This window comes from Podarcis cretensis (assembly GCF_951804945.1).
Source record: "Podarcis cretensis genome assembly, chromosome: 2".
NCBI classification, from domain to species: Eukaryota; Metazoa; Chordata; class Lepidosauria; order Squamata; family Lacertidae; genus Podarcis; species Podarcis cretensis.
The window spans coordinates 48,751,156-48,774,402 of NC_137171.1; the positions used below are offsets into that span (position 1 = coordinate 48,751,156).

Genomic DNA, 23,247 nt, shown 5'->3' on the forward strand with positions numbered 1-23,247 from the left:
CATTGCATTTGGAACCTCATCTATTATGTCAAGCCCCTCTAAAGAAAAATAAAAGAAATATAGATACCTGGTATCTGTTCGACAGACATGTGTGACTTTGGATTTCCGAGTGCCGACTACTTCTATAAGATACTGACAAAGTAGGACCTGACCCAAGATCCCCGTCATGGTAACACCTTCACAGTCTATTGAGGTAGCTGCTAATATGCATGTGCTGCTTTGAGGATCAGTCCGCCAAGTCCTGGAAACAAAAGGTCAAATCAATAATCTCATTGGCTATCAATATGCCATTATGCTTATGAACCATACTATCAACTGTAACAGCTCATTTACATCAACTTCCAGGCTCTGCACATGATCAAGGTGCTCAGCTGTATGTATAAAAATAATATTCAACTAAGGTTAAGTCAAGTCATTACCTCTGCTGCAGCTCATCTCATAATTAACAGCAGTTGGCATAGACAGGAATATTGTAGATTCCTTACCTTAGAACCACATATTCTCGTGGAGGAAGTGGAGACATGCTCTCCGTTGCATAGTGGTAAATGTCTGTTTCATCATCTAAGATTTCTAGGACTCTTGTTTGTTGAAGGCTTGGGTTCCATAGGTGCTGTTCCATCAGTATCCGATATAGAACCACTTTAGGGGCAGCATCGATTTCAGCTGACGCTTTCCATACCCGGACCAAGTAGTTATCATCCACCTTAGAAGACAGTTAATCCATTAGGAAATTATTTGAGTCTGCCCAAAGCAGCCTGGGATCCAATGGCTGTAGAACCCCTGGAATTGGAGTCAACATGGTCCCTCAATCCATTAAGTCATGGTTTCCCAAATTTGGGTCTGCTTCCTTTGGGGACTACACCTCCCATCACCTCTGACCTCCAGTCCTGCTAGCTATGGATGTCATATCACAGCACCTAAAGTGACTATCCACATATTCAAAAGAATAATAAAATTTTCCAGTTTGGGAAACAGTACTATGGTGGCATTTCAGTACTTTTGTGCTCCATGCCATACTTTTTCTAATTAATGTGTGACCTATTTCTCAGAGGGAGGTTATTTACACATGTATTAATGTCATTTTAAAACTCATTTACTCTGAGCCTCATTAGCGTTCTCATGCCAAAATTACCTTTTTATATGCAGAATCCACTCCTTCTAAGGTGGAGCAAGTAACCCAGTTCTTGAATTTTTCCTTGGCATCTCGGAGCAAGTCCTGCATGGAGCGCTCCAGGGAGAGCACTGTGCTGCAGTGCTTTGCTAAGGAGGTTTGGTGTGGATCTACTTCACTGGAGATAGTTTGATCATGTAAATTTTCATAACTGTGATCCAAACAATAGTCAGGAATCTGCAGAAGAATACTAGAAATTAGTTGCTAGGAAGCATAGGTCATAAGAAATGGCTATCCCAATATATTCCACTGTATTTATTACACTTGTATCCCAGGCTTCCTGTAAAGGAGCTCAAGAACAGTATACACACAATTGTCACCCATCAAGGCGCAAGCAGAGTGGGAATGAGGTTTTTTGATGCTGAATGCTACAGTATAGCGCTTCTACAGTTATGTATGAATCAAACACATAACTTAAGACAAAAAGGGAGAAAGGATTTTTGAGTACTCGGTGTGTGGGAACCACACATACATATAAAACACTTATTTGACGGAACCTAAGCTGCCGTTCTCCAAAAAACTGAGGCTGAACAAATAGTATACCAACCTTTGCACTCTTTGGGGCTTTGCTCCTAGCTCTTAACAAAGTCACTGCCAGCTCCCTGTGCCAAAGCAGAAAAAGTTTGTGCTAACAAGCGTTTAGCCTGAACTATTGAGTCTAATTTTGGCCCAGCAGGCTGCACAAATAGTCAGTGGCCTCTCCCTCCCATCCTCTTTTCTCTGCAGTTTCCTCCCCACCCTCCCCTTCTTGCTTTTCAGTTGTTTTTTTATCCCTTTCCCACACACTTCATGCCACAAAACAAGGTAAAAGACAAGGGAGGAAGCAAGAATGACTGGAACATCTCAATTGATTTAAAGCCACTCTCCCGCCTCATGCACGAAAGCCCTGTTCACCAGGCCTTTCCAACAAGTAATTTCAATGTCAGAGTGGAAGGGCATCTTGGCACTAGTTCATATCTGCTCAAGTGCTGCCAAGAGGAGTGGTCAGAAGGCCCAAATGCCACACATTCTTCACCCTTCCCAGCTCTGGCCTCACGCTAAGCAGGTCAAACTCCCACACACAAGATGCAAACAACGTAATGCAGGAAGAAGAGATTCCAGTGGGCCTACAAGTCAGGACTAAATGGGCATAACCAAGGTCATGTTGTGCTCAAACAAGAGACTGGAAAACTCACACTTCTCCCTCATAATTAACACTTTTTTAGATCAACGTAGAAAGTGGTATTCTGTTGGTTTCATGCTTAACATGGGTGCTGCCCCCCAAAAAGGACAGGCTGAGTCATGTCCACCCCATAAGGCATTTCTGAGCCCATATTTAGCATAAGCCAAGAAGAAACCAAGGGTGGCGGAAAGTAGCAAATCAAAGAATCAAAATAGCCAGGCACTTGCTTTCAACTGTGCTTAGAAATTTATGACGTACTAAATTAAACATCTCCACTATTAACCTATTCTGGCTCTGAACTCTCATACAATGAATCAAAGACCATGTAAAGGAGGAGGAAGGTGATGGTGACAGTACAAATGACAAGATTAAGAGTCTGATGAAGAACAGGATGAAAGTATTGAACATGAAGATGAAGAGGAGCAAGAGGATTCTGGAGATGAAACTAGTGTGGTACCAGTGTTTCTAGCCATCAAGAAATTCAATGAGTCACTGGATGAGATTTGGGAAGAAATGTTGGAACGCATCAAACCCCAGGAAGGTGAGCTGATCCTACTCTGTAACGTACAAAAGACAAGTGCTCCTGGAGCCTGGAACAGTTATCTGTTCAGCTCCAAGTGATGGCCTAGAATTGAACCGTTGTAGTGACACTGCCTTATGTCCTCAATAATCCTGCCAATATAGTTGTAAACTGCTTAGAGGTTTATTTATTTTAATACAGTGGACCTCGGGTTACATACGCTTCAGGTTACAGACTCCGCTAACCCAGAAATATTACCTTGCGTTAAGAACTTTGCTTCAGGATGAGAACAGAAATCGTGCTCCGGCGGCACAGCAGCAGCAGGAGGCCCCATTAGCTAAAGTGGTGCTTCAGGTTAAGAACAGTTTCAGGTTAAGAACCGACCTCTGGAACGAATTAAGTACTTAACCCAAGGTACCACTGTACTGAGCAGTATATAAATTGAATGAATAAATAGTAATAGGAGGACTGCTATCTTGAAGGCTTATTTACACAGCCAACAAAACTGGATGTTGTGCATGTTCATTCCCCGTTTTTCCTGCCACCACAAGTTACTAGCGTACAGATGTGGAATCTCCAACTGTTGTTGAAATCTAACTTTCTTCAGGTTAAACCAACATGGCTTACAGTCAGGGCACATAGAGTCCTGCATCATCTGGAGGGCCATGGGTTCCTCAACCCAAAGCCCAACTCTACCCTGGGTGGCATTTACACATATCCAAATCACCACTAGCAGAGATGCATGAAGCTCAGGGTTCAGCTTTTTGGACTATAGTGATTTGATATATATATATAGCATTAATTATATGCTTCATAGTCCTATAAATAAACCTTTATATTGAGCTAGCTCAAAATAAAAATGCAAACTGTTTCCTTGCTATCAGGGAAGTAAGAGAAAGTAAATTTTGCTTGTTTAGAGAAGTATACTAATGAATACCAATTAAGAGTTGGTCCAACACCTGCTTTTCATTATTGCCAACAATGAAAAGGGCTGCTGTTCTGATTTCAAACCAACAAAGTATCCACTACACAGCTTTCTAAGCAGCATGAGGGATGGAGGATGCCAATGAAGTTAAGCAGTGATTCTTCCTGAAGAAAGCAACTTACCTGAAAGAGTCTGTTGCACTCCATTATCATATGGGCCAGGCCTTGAGTTGCAGCCAGGTTCTCACTCAGGTCTCTCTGGTCAGGTTTTCCTGTACTGTGCTTCCTCTGGCTGGACCTAAGGAGAAGAATACAAAGGGCTGCTTATTCAAATCACACAATGTAGCTGGTAAGGGCACTATCACTTCAGACTGCAGGTGAAAGGGAGGGATAGAAATGTAAAATAACTACTCCTGGTTCTGTGGCATGCTTTGTTGTCAATCTAAACAGTGAAAGCCCTCTAGTATAAGGTAATCTTCACCAACATTCTAAAAATTTAACAGATAATAGGTTGGGCAGGCCCCCTGAAGGCTGCATCTCGAAAGAGTTTGCAGATAATGCTAAACCATGGTTTATTAAACAATGTTAGTATGTTTAACCCTGCCCAGCAACTTATATACAGTCCAATAAACCATGAACTGAAGCCATGGTTTGCTGTTGGCTTACAAACTTTGGTTTGTTTTAAGTATGGCTTGGTGTCATATATGAACCCAGTATACTTTCTTAACCATAGTTTGTTTAACAACTTCACACCAAAAGCTCACCAAACTACAAATGCATGGAGGCAAGAGCAAGGGAAAATAAAACATACTTTAGAGGACAGAGTTCAACTAACTAGTCCTGCTATCAGAAGCCCACACAAAGGTTCCCCCTCTCCTCCTCCAGGGCCCTCTCAAGACTGGCTTGGGGTGGGTCCTTAAAATACCCCCAGAAGAGTATGCGAGAAGAGAGGGAGGATCATCCTATCCAGGAAGCTGAACAGCTTGTGCTGATGAAATTATTGCCAAAGCACAACACTGAATTTCTTCCAAGGAAGAAAACAATGGTACATGTTTTATTAAAGAATGGCTTGGCAAGTTCTTAACCTGAAACACTATTTCTGGGTTAGCGGAGTCTGTAACCTGAAGCGTACGTAACCTGAGATACCACTGTATTTCTTTTGAAATGCATGAGCTACAGTTTACTCTCTGTTCTGTGCTTATTACTTATGTTAGAAATGTTAATAAAATATATTTTAAAAATAGACTTTTTAATTGTAATGAGTCCTATTAAGTGAGTATGCTTTAACCAATCCTGGTCAGGTACATTTCATTCAAAGTCACACACAAAGCTCTCATTGATTTGCCTATTATCATTAGACGTGTTTAATTAAAGGCTGGCCCAGAAAGTCTAAGGGAAAGCCAGTCACATTATTTAAGAGCTCCAAATGCTTTGTCAAAGAGCATTAATTCATATTTTAAGCTTATTTGTGGCATCCTGCCAAGATTAGGATTGCCAAGAGCCTGGCATTCATCTCTAATAGCTTTATCTTGGAAAATTCTTTGTGAATGGTTTTTAAAAAGAGGTTGTTAGATAAAGATGCTTGACTTTAATCCTTGAAGCCAAAGCTGTTAGATTAGGTCCTTTTGAAGTCCCAACACTGAAAGTAAAATATTAGCAAATTTATTATCCAAATTTCCCGTTCAAAGCAACCTTGCTGTTAAAACAATGAGGTGGGGTGGGGAGAGGGAGAAAAGACAAGCACTCCCTCTTTTCTTAAGATAACTGCTCCTGCTGTAGTACAGAGCTCAAAGGAAAGTCGGATGGTAGAGGCCTCCTCCTCTAAAAGTTCTAAACTTCCAAAATAAGTTTCTTCACCTGGAATTAAGAATTTAGCATTTTATTTTGCAATCAATTCTTCTGACACATTCTTGGCTGTGATTATGTGTTCACTCTCTTATGACTGACAATGCTGTCATCATCTCAGTTCTGGATTCCTCTCTCTCTCTCTCTCTGGGGAATGCTGAGCATCACAGGACTTGTTTTATAGCCTGATACGCATCTGGGATGCGTACTCTTCTTAAAAGCACATTCTTCACATGCTTTACCTCTCTTCACCTCTCTCAAAGATTGAGCTATCATCCTAAAACATGTAGATACTTTTTCAAGCTTCCCACCCCCACTCATGAAATAGAATTTGTAACCTTAATGGCATTAACCTGCCACAGACATTCAACTCACACAATCTAAAGAATGCTTCTTGCTCAAGTACAGTTTTTCATATTAGTTAGTACAGTGGTACCTCTGGATGCGAACAGGATCTGTTCCGGAGCCCTGTTCACATCCTGAGCAGAATGCAACCCGCGTCTGCGCGTCGCGATTTGCTTCTGCGCATGCACGTGACATCATTTTGAGCGTCTGCGCATGCGCGAGCAGCAAAACCCAGATGTAACCCGTTCCATTACTTCCAGGTCACCGCGGGACACAACCTGAAAAGATTTAACCCGAAGTGACTTTAACCCGAGGTATGACTGTATATGCATTTCATCATTAACAGGCCTCTGATACAGTGATGGTACTGATGCAACTTTCTGTACCCACAGTACTATTTTTCTACGATTTTAAACCTGACTCCCAGTCAACTTTCTAAATGACTGGGGATTGCTGCATGTGGAGATGGGCAAGCTCCCCAAATGCAGAGATAACGTCTACATCTCACTGTAGCAGAGATGAAAAAGTCACACGTTAGGTATATATGGGGATCAGTAAACTGAGATTCATTCACTTCTTGAAAGCCTTTTTGAGATGTATGTCTCTGCTAAACCACCCTGGTCTTTTCAGGCTGATCCAAAGCTACCCCCATATTTTTTTTAAAAAAATGTCTGCCATCTTTTTCTGGTTGCCTCTACAGAAATGTTACATTGGAAGTATAGCCCAGAGGGATGCAGTCCAATATCCCATTTTGTGCTGTTACTTCACCATGGGGTTGCTTCCCCCACTACTCTGGTCACAAATCTCTTGTGGGAGCAGCCAGTTATGTCGCTACTTCCCACCCCTGCGCTACCTCTTTTAAAAGGTGGGAGCATACTGGCCCAGGAAGTAATTGGCCCAGGACCACTGTGTTATTGCGTTATCAAGCCATGTATGGCATGAGGCTAAACTGAAGCGCTGCTATACTTATGAGGTAATATAATAACAGCATCTTAGGAAAGTACATACATTCAGAGAAGGACAGCATAGTGCTTATTGCTGGTTAACTTGATGAGTAGAATAAAGCTAAAAGGTCCTCCAGAGTAAGAATGTCTGGAATAGCCATAAGCAAAACCCCACCCACTCACCCCTCTGCAAGAAACTAACGTTTAAATGGAGCAAGTCAACATACACTAACTATTGTCAGGAAATGATTTTTTTTCTCAGAGAAAAAGCTTTCACACTACTGGGGGGGGGGGGGACCTGTGGTCCTCCAAATGTTGAGGCAACTGAAGTTCCCATCATTCCTGGCCATTAAGCAGGCTGTCTGGGGCTGATGGGAGTTGAATTCCACCAACACCTTGAGGACCACAGGTTTCCCATTCTTGATCTACTTATTTTTGTTCCCTAACAATCAGCACTACTATGATTTTTAAATATTAACAGGCTAATATAAAATCCTTTAGCTATCCTTAGACAGCTACTCACCAAATATCCAAACAGTACAGGGGGTATTTTCTCTATCTACTGCCCATTCTGGCAGTGCTAATTCTTTTTTTTTTTAATCGCACCATGATTAAAAAGGACAGCCATATTCAATTAACAGCCATTAACAGTTGTTAACATCTGAAATAGGCTGCATTCCAACCCTCACAGACCTATGATTTGTACCTGAACTCAGCTAAAACAGCACAAATTGGCTAAAAGAAACCTACACTTGAAAGAAATGACCACCGTAAGCAAGTAAAAAGGCAATACTGTGCTTATGCCATATAAAAAGGTGACTTGACTTGAAGCACCTTTACATTTGTACAATGTATTTTCCTTCACTGCTCATCAGCAAGCAAGTATTGTTCACGCAAAAATACCTAGACGATGAGGAACTCTCTCTCCTCAGGGTATTAAGGTGAAACAAGGATGGTGCTAGACAAACAGCAATGTTGGTTGGAGTCATCTGGTTTTCCTCCACAAAAGCCACTACATCTCTGAGAAAGAATAGCAGTGTTTTCAAAGCTTCTCGGTTTTCATCTGGAAGCAGAAGAACAGCAGCTTGGACAGCACAAAACTGCTGATCTTTTGGCAGATCTAGAGAGGGGAAAAAGATGGAAGCCAAGATCAGGAACTAGGGTATCTTCTTACAAAAAGAGTTGACATTTATTATTTGAGTACAATGTAGTTTCCATTTTAATACAGTAGGGTAGAAACTTAAACACACATACCAAACGGGCTTTTTCTGAACAGCTCCATGTTTGTGGAATGCTCTCTCCAGGGAGGTTTGGCTAATGCCTACATTACACATCTTTAGGCATTAGGCACAAACGTTCCTCTATAACCAGGCTTTGAGCGGACATCTGGTGCCCTTTAAATGTGTTGCAGTAGAGGGGATTATTGGGTTGTCTTTGTTTATATTTTTATTATGTATTCTGTTTTTTTATATTGCAATTTTATGTTGTGAATTACCCTGAGCTCTACATGTACATGGTGGTATACAAATAAATAAATAAATAAATAAATAAATAAATAAATAAATAAATAAATAAATAAAAATAATAATAATAATAATAATAATAATAATAATACGACTCATCTTAGAGACTAGTTTTAAGAAAGAAAAATATATTCCTACATCATTTGTCCCTTGACCTCTGACTTAAGAAACTGAATTAATTGATAATCAGAACTAAGTAGCATCAGGCACACTTAAACTAACAAAGCAAAATTACATTCCACTTATAAAATCAATGTCTAAAATGGCCAACCAGAATTAAAACAACAGCAGGTACATACATTGGTAGATATGGAGGAAGGATTCGCAGAGCTTGCTGGTGAATATAGGTTCTGGAAGGTCTCGGAAATACTGCTTCACCATGTCTGCCACATCAAATGCTGACTGCCCCTCATAAGTTACATTGTTTGGGTCATTTTCATTCATTTCCCTTAAGGAAAGGATCCTGGATTTCACACCAGATTTTCTGAAAAGGCCAACCTATGAAAAAGAACAAAAAAAAAAAAGAGTAAACATTCAATCTGCAGAATAATGTCCTTTGACTCCGGCTGTGGCATGGAACTCTTAATGTGGTTACATATCCACAAGCTTTCTAGGCACTTTTGATTGTACTGTGTTCAAAGGCACTTTGATATATGCGCAATAAAAGAAACAGGGGGGGGGAGAGAGATTATTTCGTTTGAAAATGTAAAAAGAATGTTGATAATGCATCTTTAATCTCTCCTTACATGTATAGACCCTTTATTCTGCAGTATTGTACACACTATATTGCCACTCAACAGGTTGGAGGTGATGTAAAGTGCTAAAGAGAGTCGTGTTTATGGTGTCTGGACTATGATGGCAGTCACCTACAAGCAAGTTGTTGCTTGATAATGCAGGCTCTGAGTGATGAAAATGTCTGCCTCAGCAGTCCCAGTGTTACTCTGCCCCAACCCCTCGCCTTGTATCCCTTTTTTTGTTTTTGTATCCAGCACATAAGCATTTCAGACCATTAGAACAGTAAACTCAGGGGTACCCCGACCCCACCAAAATAAGGAATTTGCAGCTATACCAAGCCAAACACATCAAATGTTATTGGCATATGTGTGTACGTACACAAAATCAGAATAAGAGGCTCTAATAAATAGAGGGTTGAGAGCCGGCCAGGGCTATGAAAAATTATGAGCAAAGCTTCATAAATTCAGCATAAGAAATTGTTGCAAGTATATGGCAATAATGAATGTTTTGTGAGTAAAATAAAGCTTTACCCCATTTAAAGAAAACTGCTTAAGTTTTGAAGGGGTGGAAGAACCATCACGAGGGGAAATATTATAAGACATTTGCTCATATTAGTAACAGAAAGGCTTTTTCCTATTTAATACAGTATAAGCTTTTGTACTGATACCTGATCAAGAAAATGGTCCCTTAAGTAGTCCATGGCTTGGAGTATGCTCTTTGGAATAGGATGACTTGTTCTCTGCACATTTAACAGCAGCGGTACTCCAAATACATTTTTGTCCTTATAGTCTGGTGCTTTTGTTTTTCTGATGAACTTTGGAACAGTCCTGAAAATACAGAATTCATTTGTTTATGCAGATTTATGCTCTGAGCTGGGTATGCATATCAGGCAGTTGTGGTAGATATACTGAATTCATTTATAGAATACAAAAAGTATCAGGAGGACACAATTAACAATTCTAACCCTTATTAGTTTGAAAGGAAAGCTGTATTTACCAAAGCAATGGAAAAAGAAACATACCATTGGAGCTGCTGCATCTGCCAATGCTAGCCATGTAGCATCCCAATAAAAGTTTTACTTTAGTATTTGTTATGCCAAACAAGATGTTATGCCAAGGGGATGCGGGTGGCGCTGTGGGTAAAACCTCAGTGCCTAGGAATTACCGATCGCATGGTCGGCGGTTCGAATCCCCGCGGCGGGGTGAGCTCCCGTCTTTCGGTCCCAGCTCCTGCCCACCTAGCAGTTCGAAAGCACGTCAGAGTGCAAGTAGATAAATAGGTACCGCTTTATAGCGGGAAGGTAAACGGCGTTTCCGTGTGCTGTGCTGGTGCTGGCTCGCCAGAGCAGCTTCGTCACGCTGGCCACGTGACCCGGTAGTGTCTCCGGACAGCGCTGGCCCCCGGCCTCTTAAGTGAGATGGGCGCACAACCCTAGAGTCGGACACGACTGGCCCGTACGGGCAGGGGTACCTTTACCTTTACCTTTTATGCCAAACAAGATACTGTTCAAATATGAAATACCAGTTTCTTTAAGCTGAAGTACAGCTACATACTGCATAGCTATCCGCACTCCAGTTTCCTGCACTTTATCTCCTGCTGCCATTCTTCTATTGCAATCCCCAGCCAATTTATTCCCCCAAATTTTGCAAACCCCAATATACTTGTTTGTAAGCAAAAACATCAGCATAAACATACTGAAAATTCAGTAGAGAGTTCTACCTGGTTAGCCAGAGAAACAGGGACACTATGATGAGAGAATTACATACAGGCAACATCCTACAGATGCCTTGAGGGCCATAATGCATTTTGTAAAATTTATGCCACTGAGTTTTGATTGCTAATGCAATCAGAGGTTATCAGAAGGAGACAGAGAAGCATTTGGGCACACCTCCATCATACCTGCATACAGTTCTGAGACCAGCTGAGACCATTAGAAGGAGAAGATATATGTTTAGAACTAGCTCCATGACCTGATGAATTACTGCCCATTACACAAGACAGAAAGTCAAGAAAAGTCTAATCATTACCTGAAAGGAAGTGCTGCTAAAAGTCTAAAATATTTCTGCAATTACAGCAGAAGTTTCACAGACTTGAGGAACTGAACCATCTAGAGCATGAAATGAAGTGGGCAGGCGGAGGAGGTATACAGCTTGAGAACAGCTCTGGTTGGTGGATAGGTTCAGCAGTAAGGGTCACAGATGGGATAAGTAAAAGGGAATTCATTGGGGTCCTGTATTAGAAGCATTGCAAGTGGACTGGTACTGTAAATCAATTGAAAGCACCATGTTCCTGCTTATGTATATGGAGCTGATTGTCTTTTGTAAGTTTCCTTTGGAGGGATTTGCTCTGAAAATCAGCATATAGGGACAGGCTCAATTTCCAATTCAAGACTAAGGTTTTTCTTTCACTTCAGAAACACTTCCACTTCATTCTAACTTACCAGTTCCATCCTTGCTTGCTGGAAGGAGAGTATTTGTCCATTAAAGTAGTCAATTTTAACAAAGCAAGCTTCTGCAATCGATTTAGGTGGGCAGCTGACTGGCAGTCAATTTGCTGAGAAAGACTTTCCAAATTTGTGCCTTCCTCAGTAGACCATTGTCTCCTCACATGTCTAAAGAGAAAAAAACCACATTTGTTTCAGTACTCTTCAGTATTACTATTGTCTCTCTAAAGCTGCACACCCACAGAAAATCACTATGAATTTCAAAATACCTTGTGAAAGGTAGAACACTGTACTTTAGAGACCAAGTTCTGCGGCGTTCAAGCATCAAAACCTCAAGTTATTCAGCCATTATCTTCACTATTAAATCATTACTTCAGCTTAAGTTTATGCTACACTGCTTTAAGCTCAACTGATTAACCCCTTACAATGACAACCCCAGTCAAATTTCATTTTTAATTCTTTGCCACTTCAACCAGTATATAGCTGACCTGATAGAATGTGCCAATGTCCGTCTCATCCTCGATTCTGTTACATATGTCAGTTCTGTGAGGCCACGTCCATTGCAGTTCCCTTCACTGTCAGTAACTGACAATTCTGGCAATTTCCCTTCTGAATGCTTTTCAGTCTCAAGACGGATCTCTTTAGGGGATGATGGGCACGGAGAGATGGAGTGGTTGGAAGGACTGGCAGAGTCGGAGTCCCCATCATCAGAGAATTTCTCTGTCCACTGACTGACCAACTTCCTGAGTCCATTGACATGCTCCATAACACTGTCTAGCTCTGTAAAAACATCATCATCACCAACCTCTGGTGTATCCATTTTGTTTAGATGATTGCCTGGAACATTGTCATATATGCTCAGTCTGTTATCCATCAATGAAAGGGAGCCAGGTGGCGTTTCAGGCTCCTGAGACCCCATTTGAACCCTGTTCCTCCTACACCCATGAAAACTCCCAGTTCTCCAGTTCACAGAAGTGTTGTCCATTGGAGACAAGAGGCTGTATGTAAGGGCTTTGGGGAAAGTCCCAGGTTTATGGCCTTGTGGTACTTGAAATACTTTGTTCTTGTGCAAATGTATCTCATTATGCTCCGAAAGATAATTCCACAAGGAAAACCTGCTGGAATCAAATTCTTCTCCATACATTCCTTCTCTTTTACTGTGTCTCCTCATTTTGATAATGGGGCTTGGCGTGCTCACAGTGCTGCTGTTTTCAGATTGGCTGCTACTGCTGCAGGTCTGTGAGGAATAAGACTGCTGCATCGGCTGACTCTCAGATACGTCAGAAATACTTACGCAATTGAAATTTTTCAGCTTTTCTTCATTTAGTCCCTCTATAAGAATAGGCTCGCTAATAATGGGCTTGGCCTTTGAATGTGCTTCTCTCTTCAAACTGCTGCTTCGCAGGCGCAGCTTCTCCATTCTCTTTAAGAAACTCCTTCCCTTTCTGTGCAATGGCTTATCCAAGAGCTTGTCCTCACTAATTATGTTCAAGGTTTCACTAGGTGAAGAAGAGCAACTGAAGGTAGAGTCAGGAGATGCCAGTATATTTGAGGAGCATGTCGAAGAACTCCTGCTCATCTCAACCTCCTCAAACGTCTTTGGAAAGCTGATTAAATCACTATCCCCGCTACTAGAACTGTGAACTGAAGATTCGTCATTTCGCTCCCCTTGATCAGAAAAGGCTATATCCCCGCTGCCAGAGCATTTAAGTCTGAGACCGTCAAAGGCTGGTGTACCAGAACCTTCCGAGCATTCTAACCGAGACCATCTCCGACTACATTTCTCATAAGTCCATTTGGTGCTTATTGCACAAGGTTCATCCTCTTCAGATTCATCACTCTTAAGACAAGAAAAGAGGTTAAAAAAAGATGAGACATGTGATCAAAATTTTGATTTAATATTCATTCTTACATTTTACTACAATGCATTATGGTTCAGTCCCTGCTTGCTATTGCCAGCTCTCCCACACGCCAAGAAAGCCACTCCAAAAATGCAGAGAACTCTGACTCCAGACACATATTCCATGGGTAAAAGAAGTGTGACACCTACCCTACATATGGGAATACTATGCCTAGACTCATGGATCTCATCTTTGAATCCAAGATACTTAAGCAAGTCCAATTGATTTCAGTAGGAGATACTTATGACTGGTGGATTTTAGGCCTGCGATATTTTACATGTGTGTGAGAAAGCTTTTCAAAGAATTCAGTGCTTTTAAGTATTCAACCTAATATTTTCAGCTTAAAGCTTGCCTTGAAAATGCAAAGGATTGCAGCCAAGACATCATGTAATGTAAAAGGATGCTTTGGTCAATCAGCTGCACTTATGCTCAACATTTTAGTGCTGCAATGGTTCAATCTAAAGTGATTTTTAAACCACTTGAGAACTATTTCGGCTTAATGCTAGCTTAGGTGAGTTGTTTTGCTTTTTTTTATTACTTTGCATCTGCTTCTAGTTATCTTACTAAAACTCTAAAATCAAATTGGGCAATTCAGAGCTCAGCTTCAGGGTTGGGTTCTCACATTATTCCATTGGCATGGCTTCCTGGTGAGAACTGAGAATGGTTCAAACATATTTGTAACTAAGGAAGAACTTCAGCACAACAAAACTCACAAACAGTTCCCAGTCATAAATAACTGGTGCTTGCTGATTATTAAACAGAAATTGTAAAAAAAAAAATCTCTTTGTGGTTTATAGTCTTCTGTGTCAACACCTTTGAATTTATATTGAGGAGTTTCTTTTATAAAAAAAATTGCATAATTTGGAAACGTACCCTCTTTCTTTGCCGACTTATTTCCACCTTCATTGCTGTGCACTTGTTCAGTGTATTCAAACGCCTGGAGGAGGGGGGGTGACACATTAAGACGTTTAACCTGAGGTTACTTATAATCTTGTACTAAATGGTTCTTGTACTAAATGGCTCCCAATCCACTAAATTTCTTAAAGGAAATTAACATGTAATTTCATTAAGCCATCTTCATTTTGCTCCAGTATTCCACTAATAATAGTTGGCTCATAATGTGGGAAGCTAATCCATACTCAGAGTAGACCCACTGAAATCAATGGATCTAATATACTTAAGGCCACTGATTTTAGTAGGTCTACGTTGAGTATAACTAATATTGGATAAAACCCTACAATTCCCTATTAATGCTCTTAAACACATACAAATGGAAACAGGTACAAAATCATGCCTCGGTAACACAAAAATGTCAAAATGTCAACAGTGATAAAAGTGCATGAGAACCTTCTTGAGATGCAGGTAGAAAACGTTAAAGAATGGTAAACAAGTCCCTCTTTCAGCAAGTAATGGCTAAAAAAGTTAATGTGGGCAACATCATTTATTCCATGCTGAATTCAAGGTAGTACATATAAGCAAACTATTAATATATACATATTGCCTGGTATGATATAAATTTCCTGATGTGCTTTTGTTCTATGCAGTGAATAAACGGAAGCCCAAAAAATAAAAATACAGGGATTCGTGTCATTTCCAAGAAAGTTTGATTTTTCTGTAACTCATAAATCTCAAATTCTTGCAGTCCAATTACGAACATCTGGCACCTTCTTATCTTTCCACTTTTGCACAAGTTGATAAAAGCCTCAACAATAGATCAATGAATAAAAATCTGCCAGTTCAGACCTGACTCTATGAAGAGAGACTTGTTCTTTTTATCTTGAGAAGCTATTTAAAAGGGAGGCCCAAATTGTGTTAGTGTGGGTTACATGAAGCCTTTAAGCAATCTGTTGAGAAATTAAGCAGCTTTTAAAAATATTGTTGTGCAATTTGTTTGCAATTAAGCAATTACTCTGGTACTCCCCTGGAGTGGGTAAGAGTCATATATTTAGCAAAGCTACTGTTGCCTTAAAAAAAGAAAAAGAAATTATAAAGTGCACCTATATTACTACAGCTGCTTTGGCAAAATGTCAGCATCACTTTTGTGCCTGCAGCATCTTACCAAAGCTCTTTCTGAGAATAATTCCAGGGTTCACAATTTTGCAAATGTTGCTACTTTTATTCACTGTAGTTTGGGTAAGATTATTCCTAAACATTAGGCACCCTGAAAAGTTAGAATTCAGGGGGAGAGGGATCTTCCTTAGTGTAGGTAAAATAAAGGAAGTCAGTAGATAAGGGAGGTGAGGTGGAGTCAGTGTTGGTCCATTGCAATATAACATATAAAATAGCATTCTAAATAACCTACTAACTTTCTCAGAAAGCCAACAATCCAAAAACATAAGTATCTTTAGTCACAAAACGAAAACATTCTTCTTTCCCAAGCTAATTAACCCATCTATGGCCTTCTACACTGTGGAGAGCTATTGTTTCTATTTGTTACTATGTTATGCATTTTTGTGTTTTTATATTGTAAACCGCCTTGTGATCCTCAGATGAAAGGTAGTATATAAAATTATTATTATTATTATTATTAATAATTGTTATTTCAGTTCATACAAGATACAAGACTACTCCTAGGCAGTCTAGAGGATAATGCATGAGCAAACCCAGGCTGATTTGGAGGCAATCAACTGCATGACAGCAACACTGTATGTGTGGAACAGTCCTAGCTTTCAAAAGAAAAAGCCCTTTAAAGACTTGTACAGCCATATAGCAGTTCTTACTACTTACAAATATTCTAATAATTATATAGTAATGTGCCTGTCTTCAGACATCCAAACAGGAAACTAGTAAGATACACCCATTGACTTAGTTAAAGCCTCAGGTTGTCAATCTAAATACACATCTATTTAATTCAGAGCAAAGTTTACCTGTATAGGGATTCTATTGCATCTTGGTCTAAAAACTCATGATCTTTTCTGACAGTTTTGATGTCAATAGGAAACTGCATATCTGCAAAACAGAGTTCACAATGGTAAATGATTATTTTTTTTGAGAGGGGGATTAATTTCACAAGTTCTTAAATCAGCTCAAAAACAAACTCCCCACTTCTGTAAATCAAGAAAATCTTTAATAAAAATAGGAAAAAAACAACAAACAAACTCCCCAAGTAGTGGTTTTTTATAATGACATCAGCCAGACTCAAAATGGTCTCAATCTCTGCAAGGAAGAAAGCATAAATTTATAAATGAACACACCATCAGCTTGCCAGCTGATAGGATTCATTTTTAATCAGAAAAGGTTCAAAATCTTCTATGAAGGAAATAAACACTGGCCTAGCAAACTATGGCTTACCAAGACAGCAGAAATGCACTAGCTCCCAGAGAGGACCTTGCACACACTTTGTGCCTACCTTGCCCTTTTAGCTAGACATGACTGTTAAAAGACAAGAAGCAACCTCAGCTGCAGCTTGTGGTTGAGGAGGAGAGAGCTTAACCACATGCCTGGATTCAGACAACATGCTAAGTCAACACTTAGCTAAAGTGACCAGAGAGGTGCAAAGTAGGTGCAACCTCCTCCCCAGCATTCGCGCTAATCTGTGATTATGCTTAGCATTACCTACAAACATAGCCGCTGATTATTAGTTGCTCAATCTCTATCTCTATTGTCTACTCAGAGATAGGAACAAGCAGATAATGCAAAACAGACTCATAACATTGTCAAGAGTCTGTCACTAAGTTCATTTCTAGATCATTTTATATTTTGATTTTTAAAAAATCTCAAAGCATTTCACAACCTACATTAAAAAATCAAATAAAACAGTCCAGAAGGAAACATTACAGAAGAAAGTCAAATATAAATTGCATTTAAAACAGCATAATTAGCAGATAATAAAATGTTTTATGTTCCAATTGCCCACTGCACACAAATAAAGTTGAATAAGCTTGCATTGATAAGAGCATAAGACAAGCCTGCTGGATCAAGCCAATGGCCCAGCATCATCTTCTCTCAGAAGCCAATCAGTTTGCTTGTGGGAAGCCTGCAAGTTGGACATGAGCACAGCAGCCCTTAGCCCACTTGCAATTCCCAGCAACTGGTATTCAGAGGCATAATGCCTCTGACAATGGAGGGTAGAACATAGCCACCATGGCTATGTTGCCACTGATGGCCTTGTCATCCATGAATTTGTTAGATATTTCTCTATAACTGACTGCATTTTGGACCACAAGCTTTTCTGTTTATAAAGGGAAGGAACATATTGCCAAGACTTTTCAATTATTCTGCATCTCAGAACGCCATGGGTGAAGTAGTACCTTCAAACATCTGAGCATATTGGGGGAAGCCAGCAGCTTTCAGCCAATCACAGGCTTCTTTGGCCTCAATTTCTGCAATTAAAAACAAAACAAAAAAAGAACACAAATTAAGTTTTGTTTTCCAATACTGAGCAAAAAAACCAACCCATTGTTAAGCTATGCTACTATCTTTAAAGCAACCCGTTTTCTTTCCTCCCTACCTTTTAATATATTACAGACAATCCTCGTTTTGTGTTCCAGATCCCCAGGTGCGTTGGCAGAGTGCACGAGTCTACTCTGCCCCTTTTCATGCCGTTTTTATTACATTTTGGGGATACTTCTGGGTTTGGCATACATCATTTGGACTCGCCTAAACCAGGGGTTGCCTGTAGTCTTCATACACATACCTCATTCTGAGTATCCAAGCACACAACAGATGCTTTTGACATGCAGTTGCGTCTAAGCTGGTGGCATTGAGTATAATAGCTTTACTTATGCAGTGCCCCTAGTGATTTTCCTGCTCAGATGCATCTTTTGTATAGTCAGAACAATACTTTTGTCTAAACACTGAGAAATTATTTGTGAGGCACACTTTCTGCATCCCCATCGTTCTGCCCGGACACTGAGATCCAGCTCCGAGGGCCTTCTGGCGGTTCCCTCACTGCAATAGGCCAAGTTACAAGGAACCAGGCAGAGGGCCTTCTCGGTAGTGGCGCCCGCCCTGTGGAATGCCCTCGCATCAGATGTCAAAGCGATAAACAACTACCTGACATTCAGAAGATATCTGAAGGCAGCCCTGTTCAGGGAAGTTTTTAATATGTGACATTTTAGTGTATTTTTCATCTTTGTTGGAAGCCGCCCAGAGTGGCTGGGGAAACCCAGCCAGATGGGCAGGGTACAAATAAATTATTATTATTATTATTATTATTATTATTATTATTATTATATTTGAGAAATGATGATGGTTTGAAAACAAGGCTAATGCCTCCAGTGTGCCGAGAAATGCTTGTTGCTTTAGAGTGTACAACTAGGTGCTCTGGTGGCTTGGAAGGTGTTCTGTGGTTCTTTGAGGAAACAACCATGCTCCTAAAGTATTTTACTATTTGTTTTACAGCTCACTATCTATAACACCTGGCATCTAGTTCACAAAAACAGATGTCAGGAACTAAAAACTAATGACTTATTTTGTGGCAATTAATAAAAATCCTGTGGCTAACAGTATAACATTCCCACAGGAAAAAGGAAAAACACAACTTTGCAGAACTACAGAACATTCACCAGATGCCTTAAAAATGTAAACATATTTAATATACTTCTGGAAGAGCATAAGCCATCAGTCTCCAAAGTGAACCAATATTGCAAGTTACTGTGTCTCTTCTTAAGGAAGACCCCAGGCTGTTCTCTCCTCTAGTCCAGTTCATGTTGCAGCCCTCATATGGCCACCCAAGGTCTTCTGACTGCTGACTGAAAAGGATCCCTACACACACACACACCAGCTGGCAAAGCTTTCCTGATGGAATGCATTATTATTAATTTATAGTGTAAAGGTAAAGGTAAAGGTAAAGGGACCCCTGACCATTAGGTCCAGTCGTGGCCTATTCTGGGGTTGTGGCGCTTATCTCACTTTATTGGCTGAGGGAGCCAGCGTACAGCTTCCAGGTCATGACTAAGCCGCTTCTGGCGAATCAGAGCAGCGCACGGAAATGCCGTTTACCTTCCCGCCGGAGCGGTACCTATTTATCTACTTGCATTTTGACGTGTTTTCGTACTGCTAGGTTGGCAGGAGCAGGGACCGAGCAACGAGAGCTCACTCCATTGCGGGGATTCGAACCGCTGACCTTCTGATCGGTAAGTCCTAGGCTCTGTGGTTTAACCCACAGTGCCACCCGCGTCCCAATTAATAGTGTACCTTTCCTCAAAATAGTCATCATTAAGTTATCAGCTTAGAGAAAAGAGTATGAAAAAATATTTCCAGAGTCTCACAAGTTTTGCTTTGTATCTTATCAAACAAATTTTCAGTCTCTCATAATAATAATAATAGTAATAATAATAATAATAATGATTTTGTCCTAGTTCCACACTGATGATTAACCAACTTTTATTGGTATATGCAATTCCAAAACAATATTATGGAGAACACCTTTCCTTTACAAAAATGATTTTAAGTCTAAGGCAGTTAAACTATTAAGAAAGATGTGTAGAATGTAGAAGCAGGAGCTTTACATGGGACTAGCTAAGTACCAAGTATTCAATGAACAAGCTACCTTGCTCAAAATTTTGCGCTTCCAGCACATCAACAAGGGGCTGAAGGCTTGAGACCAGCCACATGGAGCACCACTATGCCACACATACTGAAATTTATAAAGAGCCAGGGATATTTCACTTGGCATGAACACCCTAAATCAGCAAGTCAGCAAAGTCTGTTTTCATAAACAGACATGTTGACTGTCATATTTCCCATACATGCCACCAACAGAGAGAAAATATGTGGCAAGCCCTAGGGTTTTTTTTGTGTGAAAAACTACTTAAAAGAAGCTTGTTTAGCAGGAGACAGATTCAAATTGGGCAACTTATTTTGTGTAGCTCATTCCAGGGCTGCCTTTTCTAAGAATGCTCCAGTATCAGTCTTTTTATTTTCTAGTTTCCATTGAGTGGCATTTGCTAAAGGAAAAAAGGATGACAGGGCTTTAAATATATTTTATGGAACTACTGGAATATAGCGCAAGATTCCAGAGCCAGCTCTGACATGACCCCCTACTCTTTGTATGTAACACATTTCCTGGCTTTCTAAACATTTGAACGGTTGAATGTTTCCACTTCCTGCAGGCCTCATTACTCAAAGATTAAAGAACAAGCAGAAGTTCAAAATGAATTGTTCTTCCTTAATAAAACTATCACTGCTAGATCCTTTTGAGAAATTATACAAACATGTGTTATGAATTCTGGTTAATTTTTCATTCTTAGTGCTATACAGGACAAATACTTTAAAAAGGATGCTACCAGGTCAGATCAGTCTGTGCCTGAGAAAACAGGAAGAATGTGCTATTAATTTTCTTCAGTGCTGAAGCAAAGATACCAAATCTTCCTTAAGCAACATTTACAACTATCACTGAAGAAAATTAAGCTAACTTCCCCTTAGGTATGAAGCAAACTAAAGTAAAACTGATTAACATAATCTAGCATGCTTCCATTCCAGTTATTTCAATAGCATATCCACTTCTAATTGCATGCATCATTGTGATTACTGTGAAAATACACTAAACACACAAGCAGAAACTAATCACGTAGCAGCCAGAAGAATGAAAATCAAACTTTATTTTATAGAAATGCAACTAGGAATAATGCCTGTCCTTTACCATTGTCTAACATATTTGAGCATTGGTTACTTTTGATATTTGTGCTTTGTTACAATGCTTTATTACTGATTTTTTTAAAAAAAATAAAAAAATAAAAACTAATATTCCAAGTAAGTACTTCGTTTTAACAATCTAAACTGGTACTTACTTCTAAAAGACCCTTGTTTAAAGCTACAGAATATAAAAATGTCTCACTGACAGTAAACATATATTCAAACACTAAGTAATTCATTTTTCACTATCTTTGGTGGTTAGAGGAGGAAATGTCATTCTACTGACATCTGATTTAAGTTTATCACCTAGCCACCTCTTTCAGCTTTATATCTTATACACAGTTTTTAAGCTTAGATGCAAATGAGAACCAATTATATGCATAAACTATGTTTGAATTTCACAACAATCATATCTGATGCACAATCACCATTTCCAGCTTCCCATGTTGTGGGATAGTGGAGACCTGAAAGAGCTGAGTAAATCTCAAACATTTAGTTCCACATTAAGATTTCAAAATGCCCATACATGTCTCAAAAGCAGAATGTTTGTCTTCTACTGTTCTTTGTTGCTTTACATCTTGATTATTGCATTCACATGAAAATGATACTGGCATATTAATTGAATGTTAATTCCAATCGAAAGTACTGTATATCATTAGCTTGTGGTATTTCTATGCCCCTCTATGTCTGGTGTGCATAAAAACTGTTAGCACAATATGTAAGCAAAAGGGTTTGGCTCCAAAGTTTGCTGGCACTGGTAGCAGCATCACCTGGTGGAGTTCTGCTCAGGATGCTCCTGCCAGGAGAAAACAGTGATGGGAGTATTTCCATTGAATCCCACTTCCTCCTATAACCCCCAGTGCCACCTCTCATGCTATTGCATAGAATCCCCCAACCCCTACAGATCATATTTTCAGTGGGGCATAAGAGCTGTAAGGGTGGGGGGGAATAAACAAATGTTGTTTCACTCCCTTTTCCATCAGCAGGATTCTTCTACTAGATCATAAGCCTTTCCAATCAAAGTCTAGATCTAGCTAAATTAAAATACAATTATAATAAAAATACAAACACACCACAGATAATGGCAAATTAGACAGTCATAACCTCAAAACCTTAAAAAGGTCCTAAACTACCTATTTAAAGCTTGGGAAATAAATGTTTTTGCCTAGTGCCAAAATAAATACAAAGTGGGCATCAGGGAAGCCTCAATGGGGATAGCATTTCACAACCAGGGTGGTCAAATAGAAGGCCCTTCTGTCTCCTAGCCACTTACGGGACCTCACTTGGCAGTGACACTTGGAGAAGGTTACTAATAATCACCTCAAGGTCCAGGAAGGAACATATGGGAAGTAACCTGGCTAAAAGCAATAAACAAAGGTAGAAGTCCAATCCCAGTTAACAACCTTGCAGCCCTATTTTAGACTAACTGAAGTTTCCATAGAGTTTTACAGGTAGCTGCATGTACAACACCACATTGCAACAATCTAAACATTTTTTATAGAACTGGCACTACAATCCTATGTTTTACCATTGGAACAAGACTCCCAGCTTTGAAAAAAAATACATTATGATAGTTTTGCTCCCATTGCTACTTATACCAATACTTGTAGGTTTTCACTTTTGCATACTAATGTCATTGTGCACAGTGGCATAGCGTGGGGGGTGCAGGGGGGGCCGGCCGCACCGGGTGCAACATCTGGGGGGGGGGCGCTCGCCGCCTCCGGAGTCGCCGAAGAGCCACGGGCGCAGGCTGTAGCAGAGCCCCATGTCTCACGGAACCGACGAGCTGTGCGCGCGTCCGGGCTGAAGGCGTCCAGCAGGCAGCGGCTCTCAGCGCTCGCCGCGCATCAGGGCCGCGGAGGGCGCGCCAGGCAGCCCCTCCTCACAGCCCCGCCGCCGCTGCTGCAGCTGCTGGGCCATGTTGCATTTTCCTCGCCTCTCTGCCCTCCTCCTCCTCCGGGCAAGCGGCGTCGTTTGGGCGCCGTGGCTACCTTACCGTAAATACCCCAGCCCAGGCAGCAGCAAGAAGAAGCTGGCAGCGGCGGCAGGTTAGGGGCGCAAATTACTTGCCTTGCCCCGGGTTAGGGGGTGCAAATTACTTGCCTTGCCGGTGCTGACAACCCACGCTACGCCGCTGATTGTGCAACAAAACAAAA

General features: G+C 40.5%; 1 protein-coding gene across 4 annotated transcripts in view; it reads right to left on the reverse strand.

Annotated features, from left to right (window-relative positions):
• Positions 1-23,247, reverse strand: part of LOC307209571 (rho GTPase-activating protein 7-like) — a 92,259-nt gene that overhangs the window by 1,915 nt on the left and 67,097 nt on the right. For all 4 annotated transcript variants that reach the window (XM_079964774.1, XM_079964773.1, XM_079964775.1 and 1 more), the window contains exons 2-13: positions 17,764-17,835; positions 16,381-16,462; positions 14,387-14,450; positions 12,101-13,452; positions 11,610-11,780; positions 9,837-9,996; positions 8,734-8,932; positions 7,815-8,031; positions 3,961-4,075; positions 1,133-1,348; positions 486-703; positions 68-241 (exon numbers count right to left, since the gene is read on the reverse strand). In XM_079964774.1, coding sequence (XP_079820900.1) covers positions 68-241; positions 486-703; positions 1,133-1,348; positions 3,961-4,075; positions 7,815-8,031; positions 8,734-8,932; positions 9,837-9,996; positions 11,610-11,780; positions 12,101-13,452; positions 14,387-14,450; positions 16,381-16,462; positions 17,764-17,835 — 3,040 coding nt within the window. The remainder of the gene's footprint in view (positions 1-67; positions 242-485; positions 704-1,132; positions 1,349-3,960; positions 4,076-7,814; positions 8,032-8,733; positions 8,933-9,836; positions 9,997-11,609; positions 11,781-12,100; positions 13,453-14,386; positions 14,451-16,380; positions 16,463-17,763; positions 17,836-23,247) is intronic.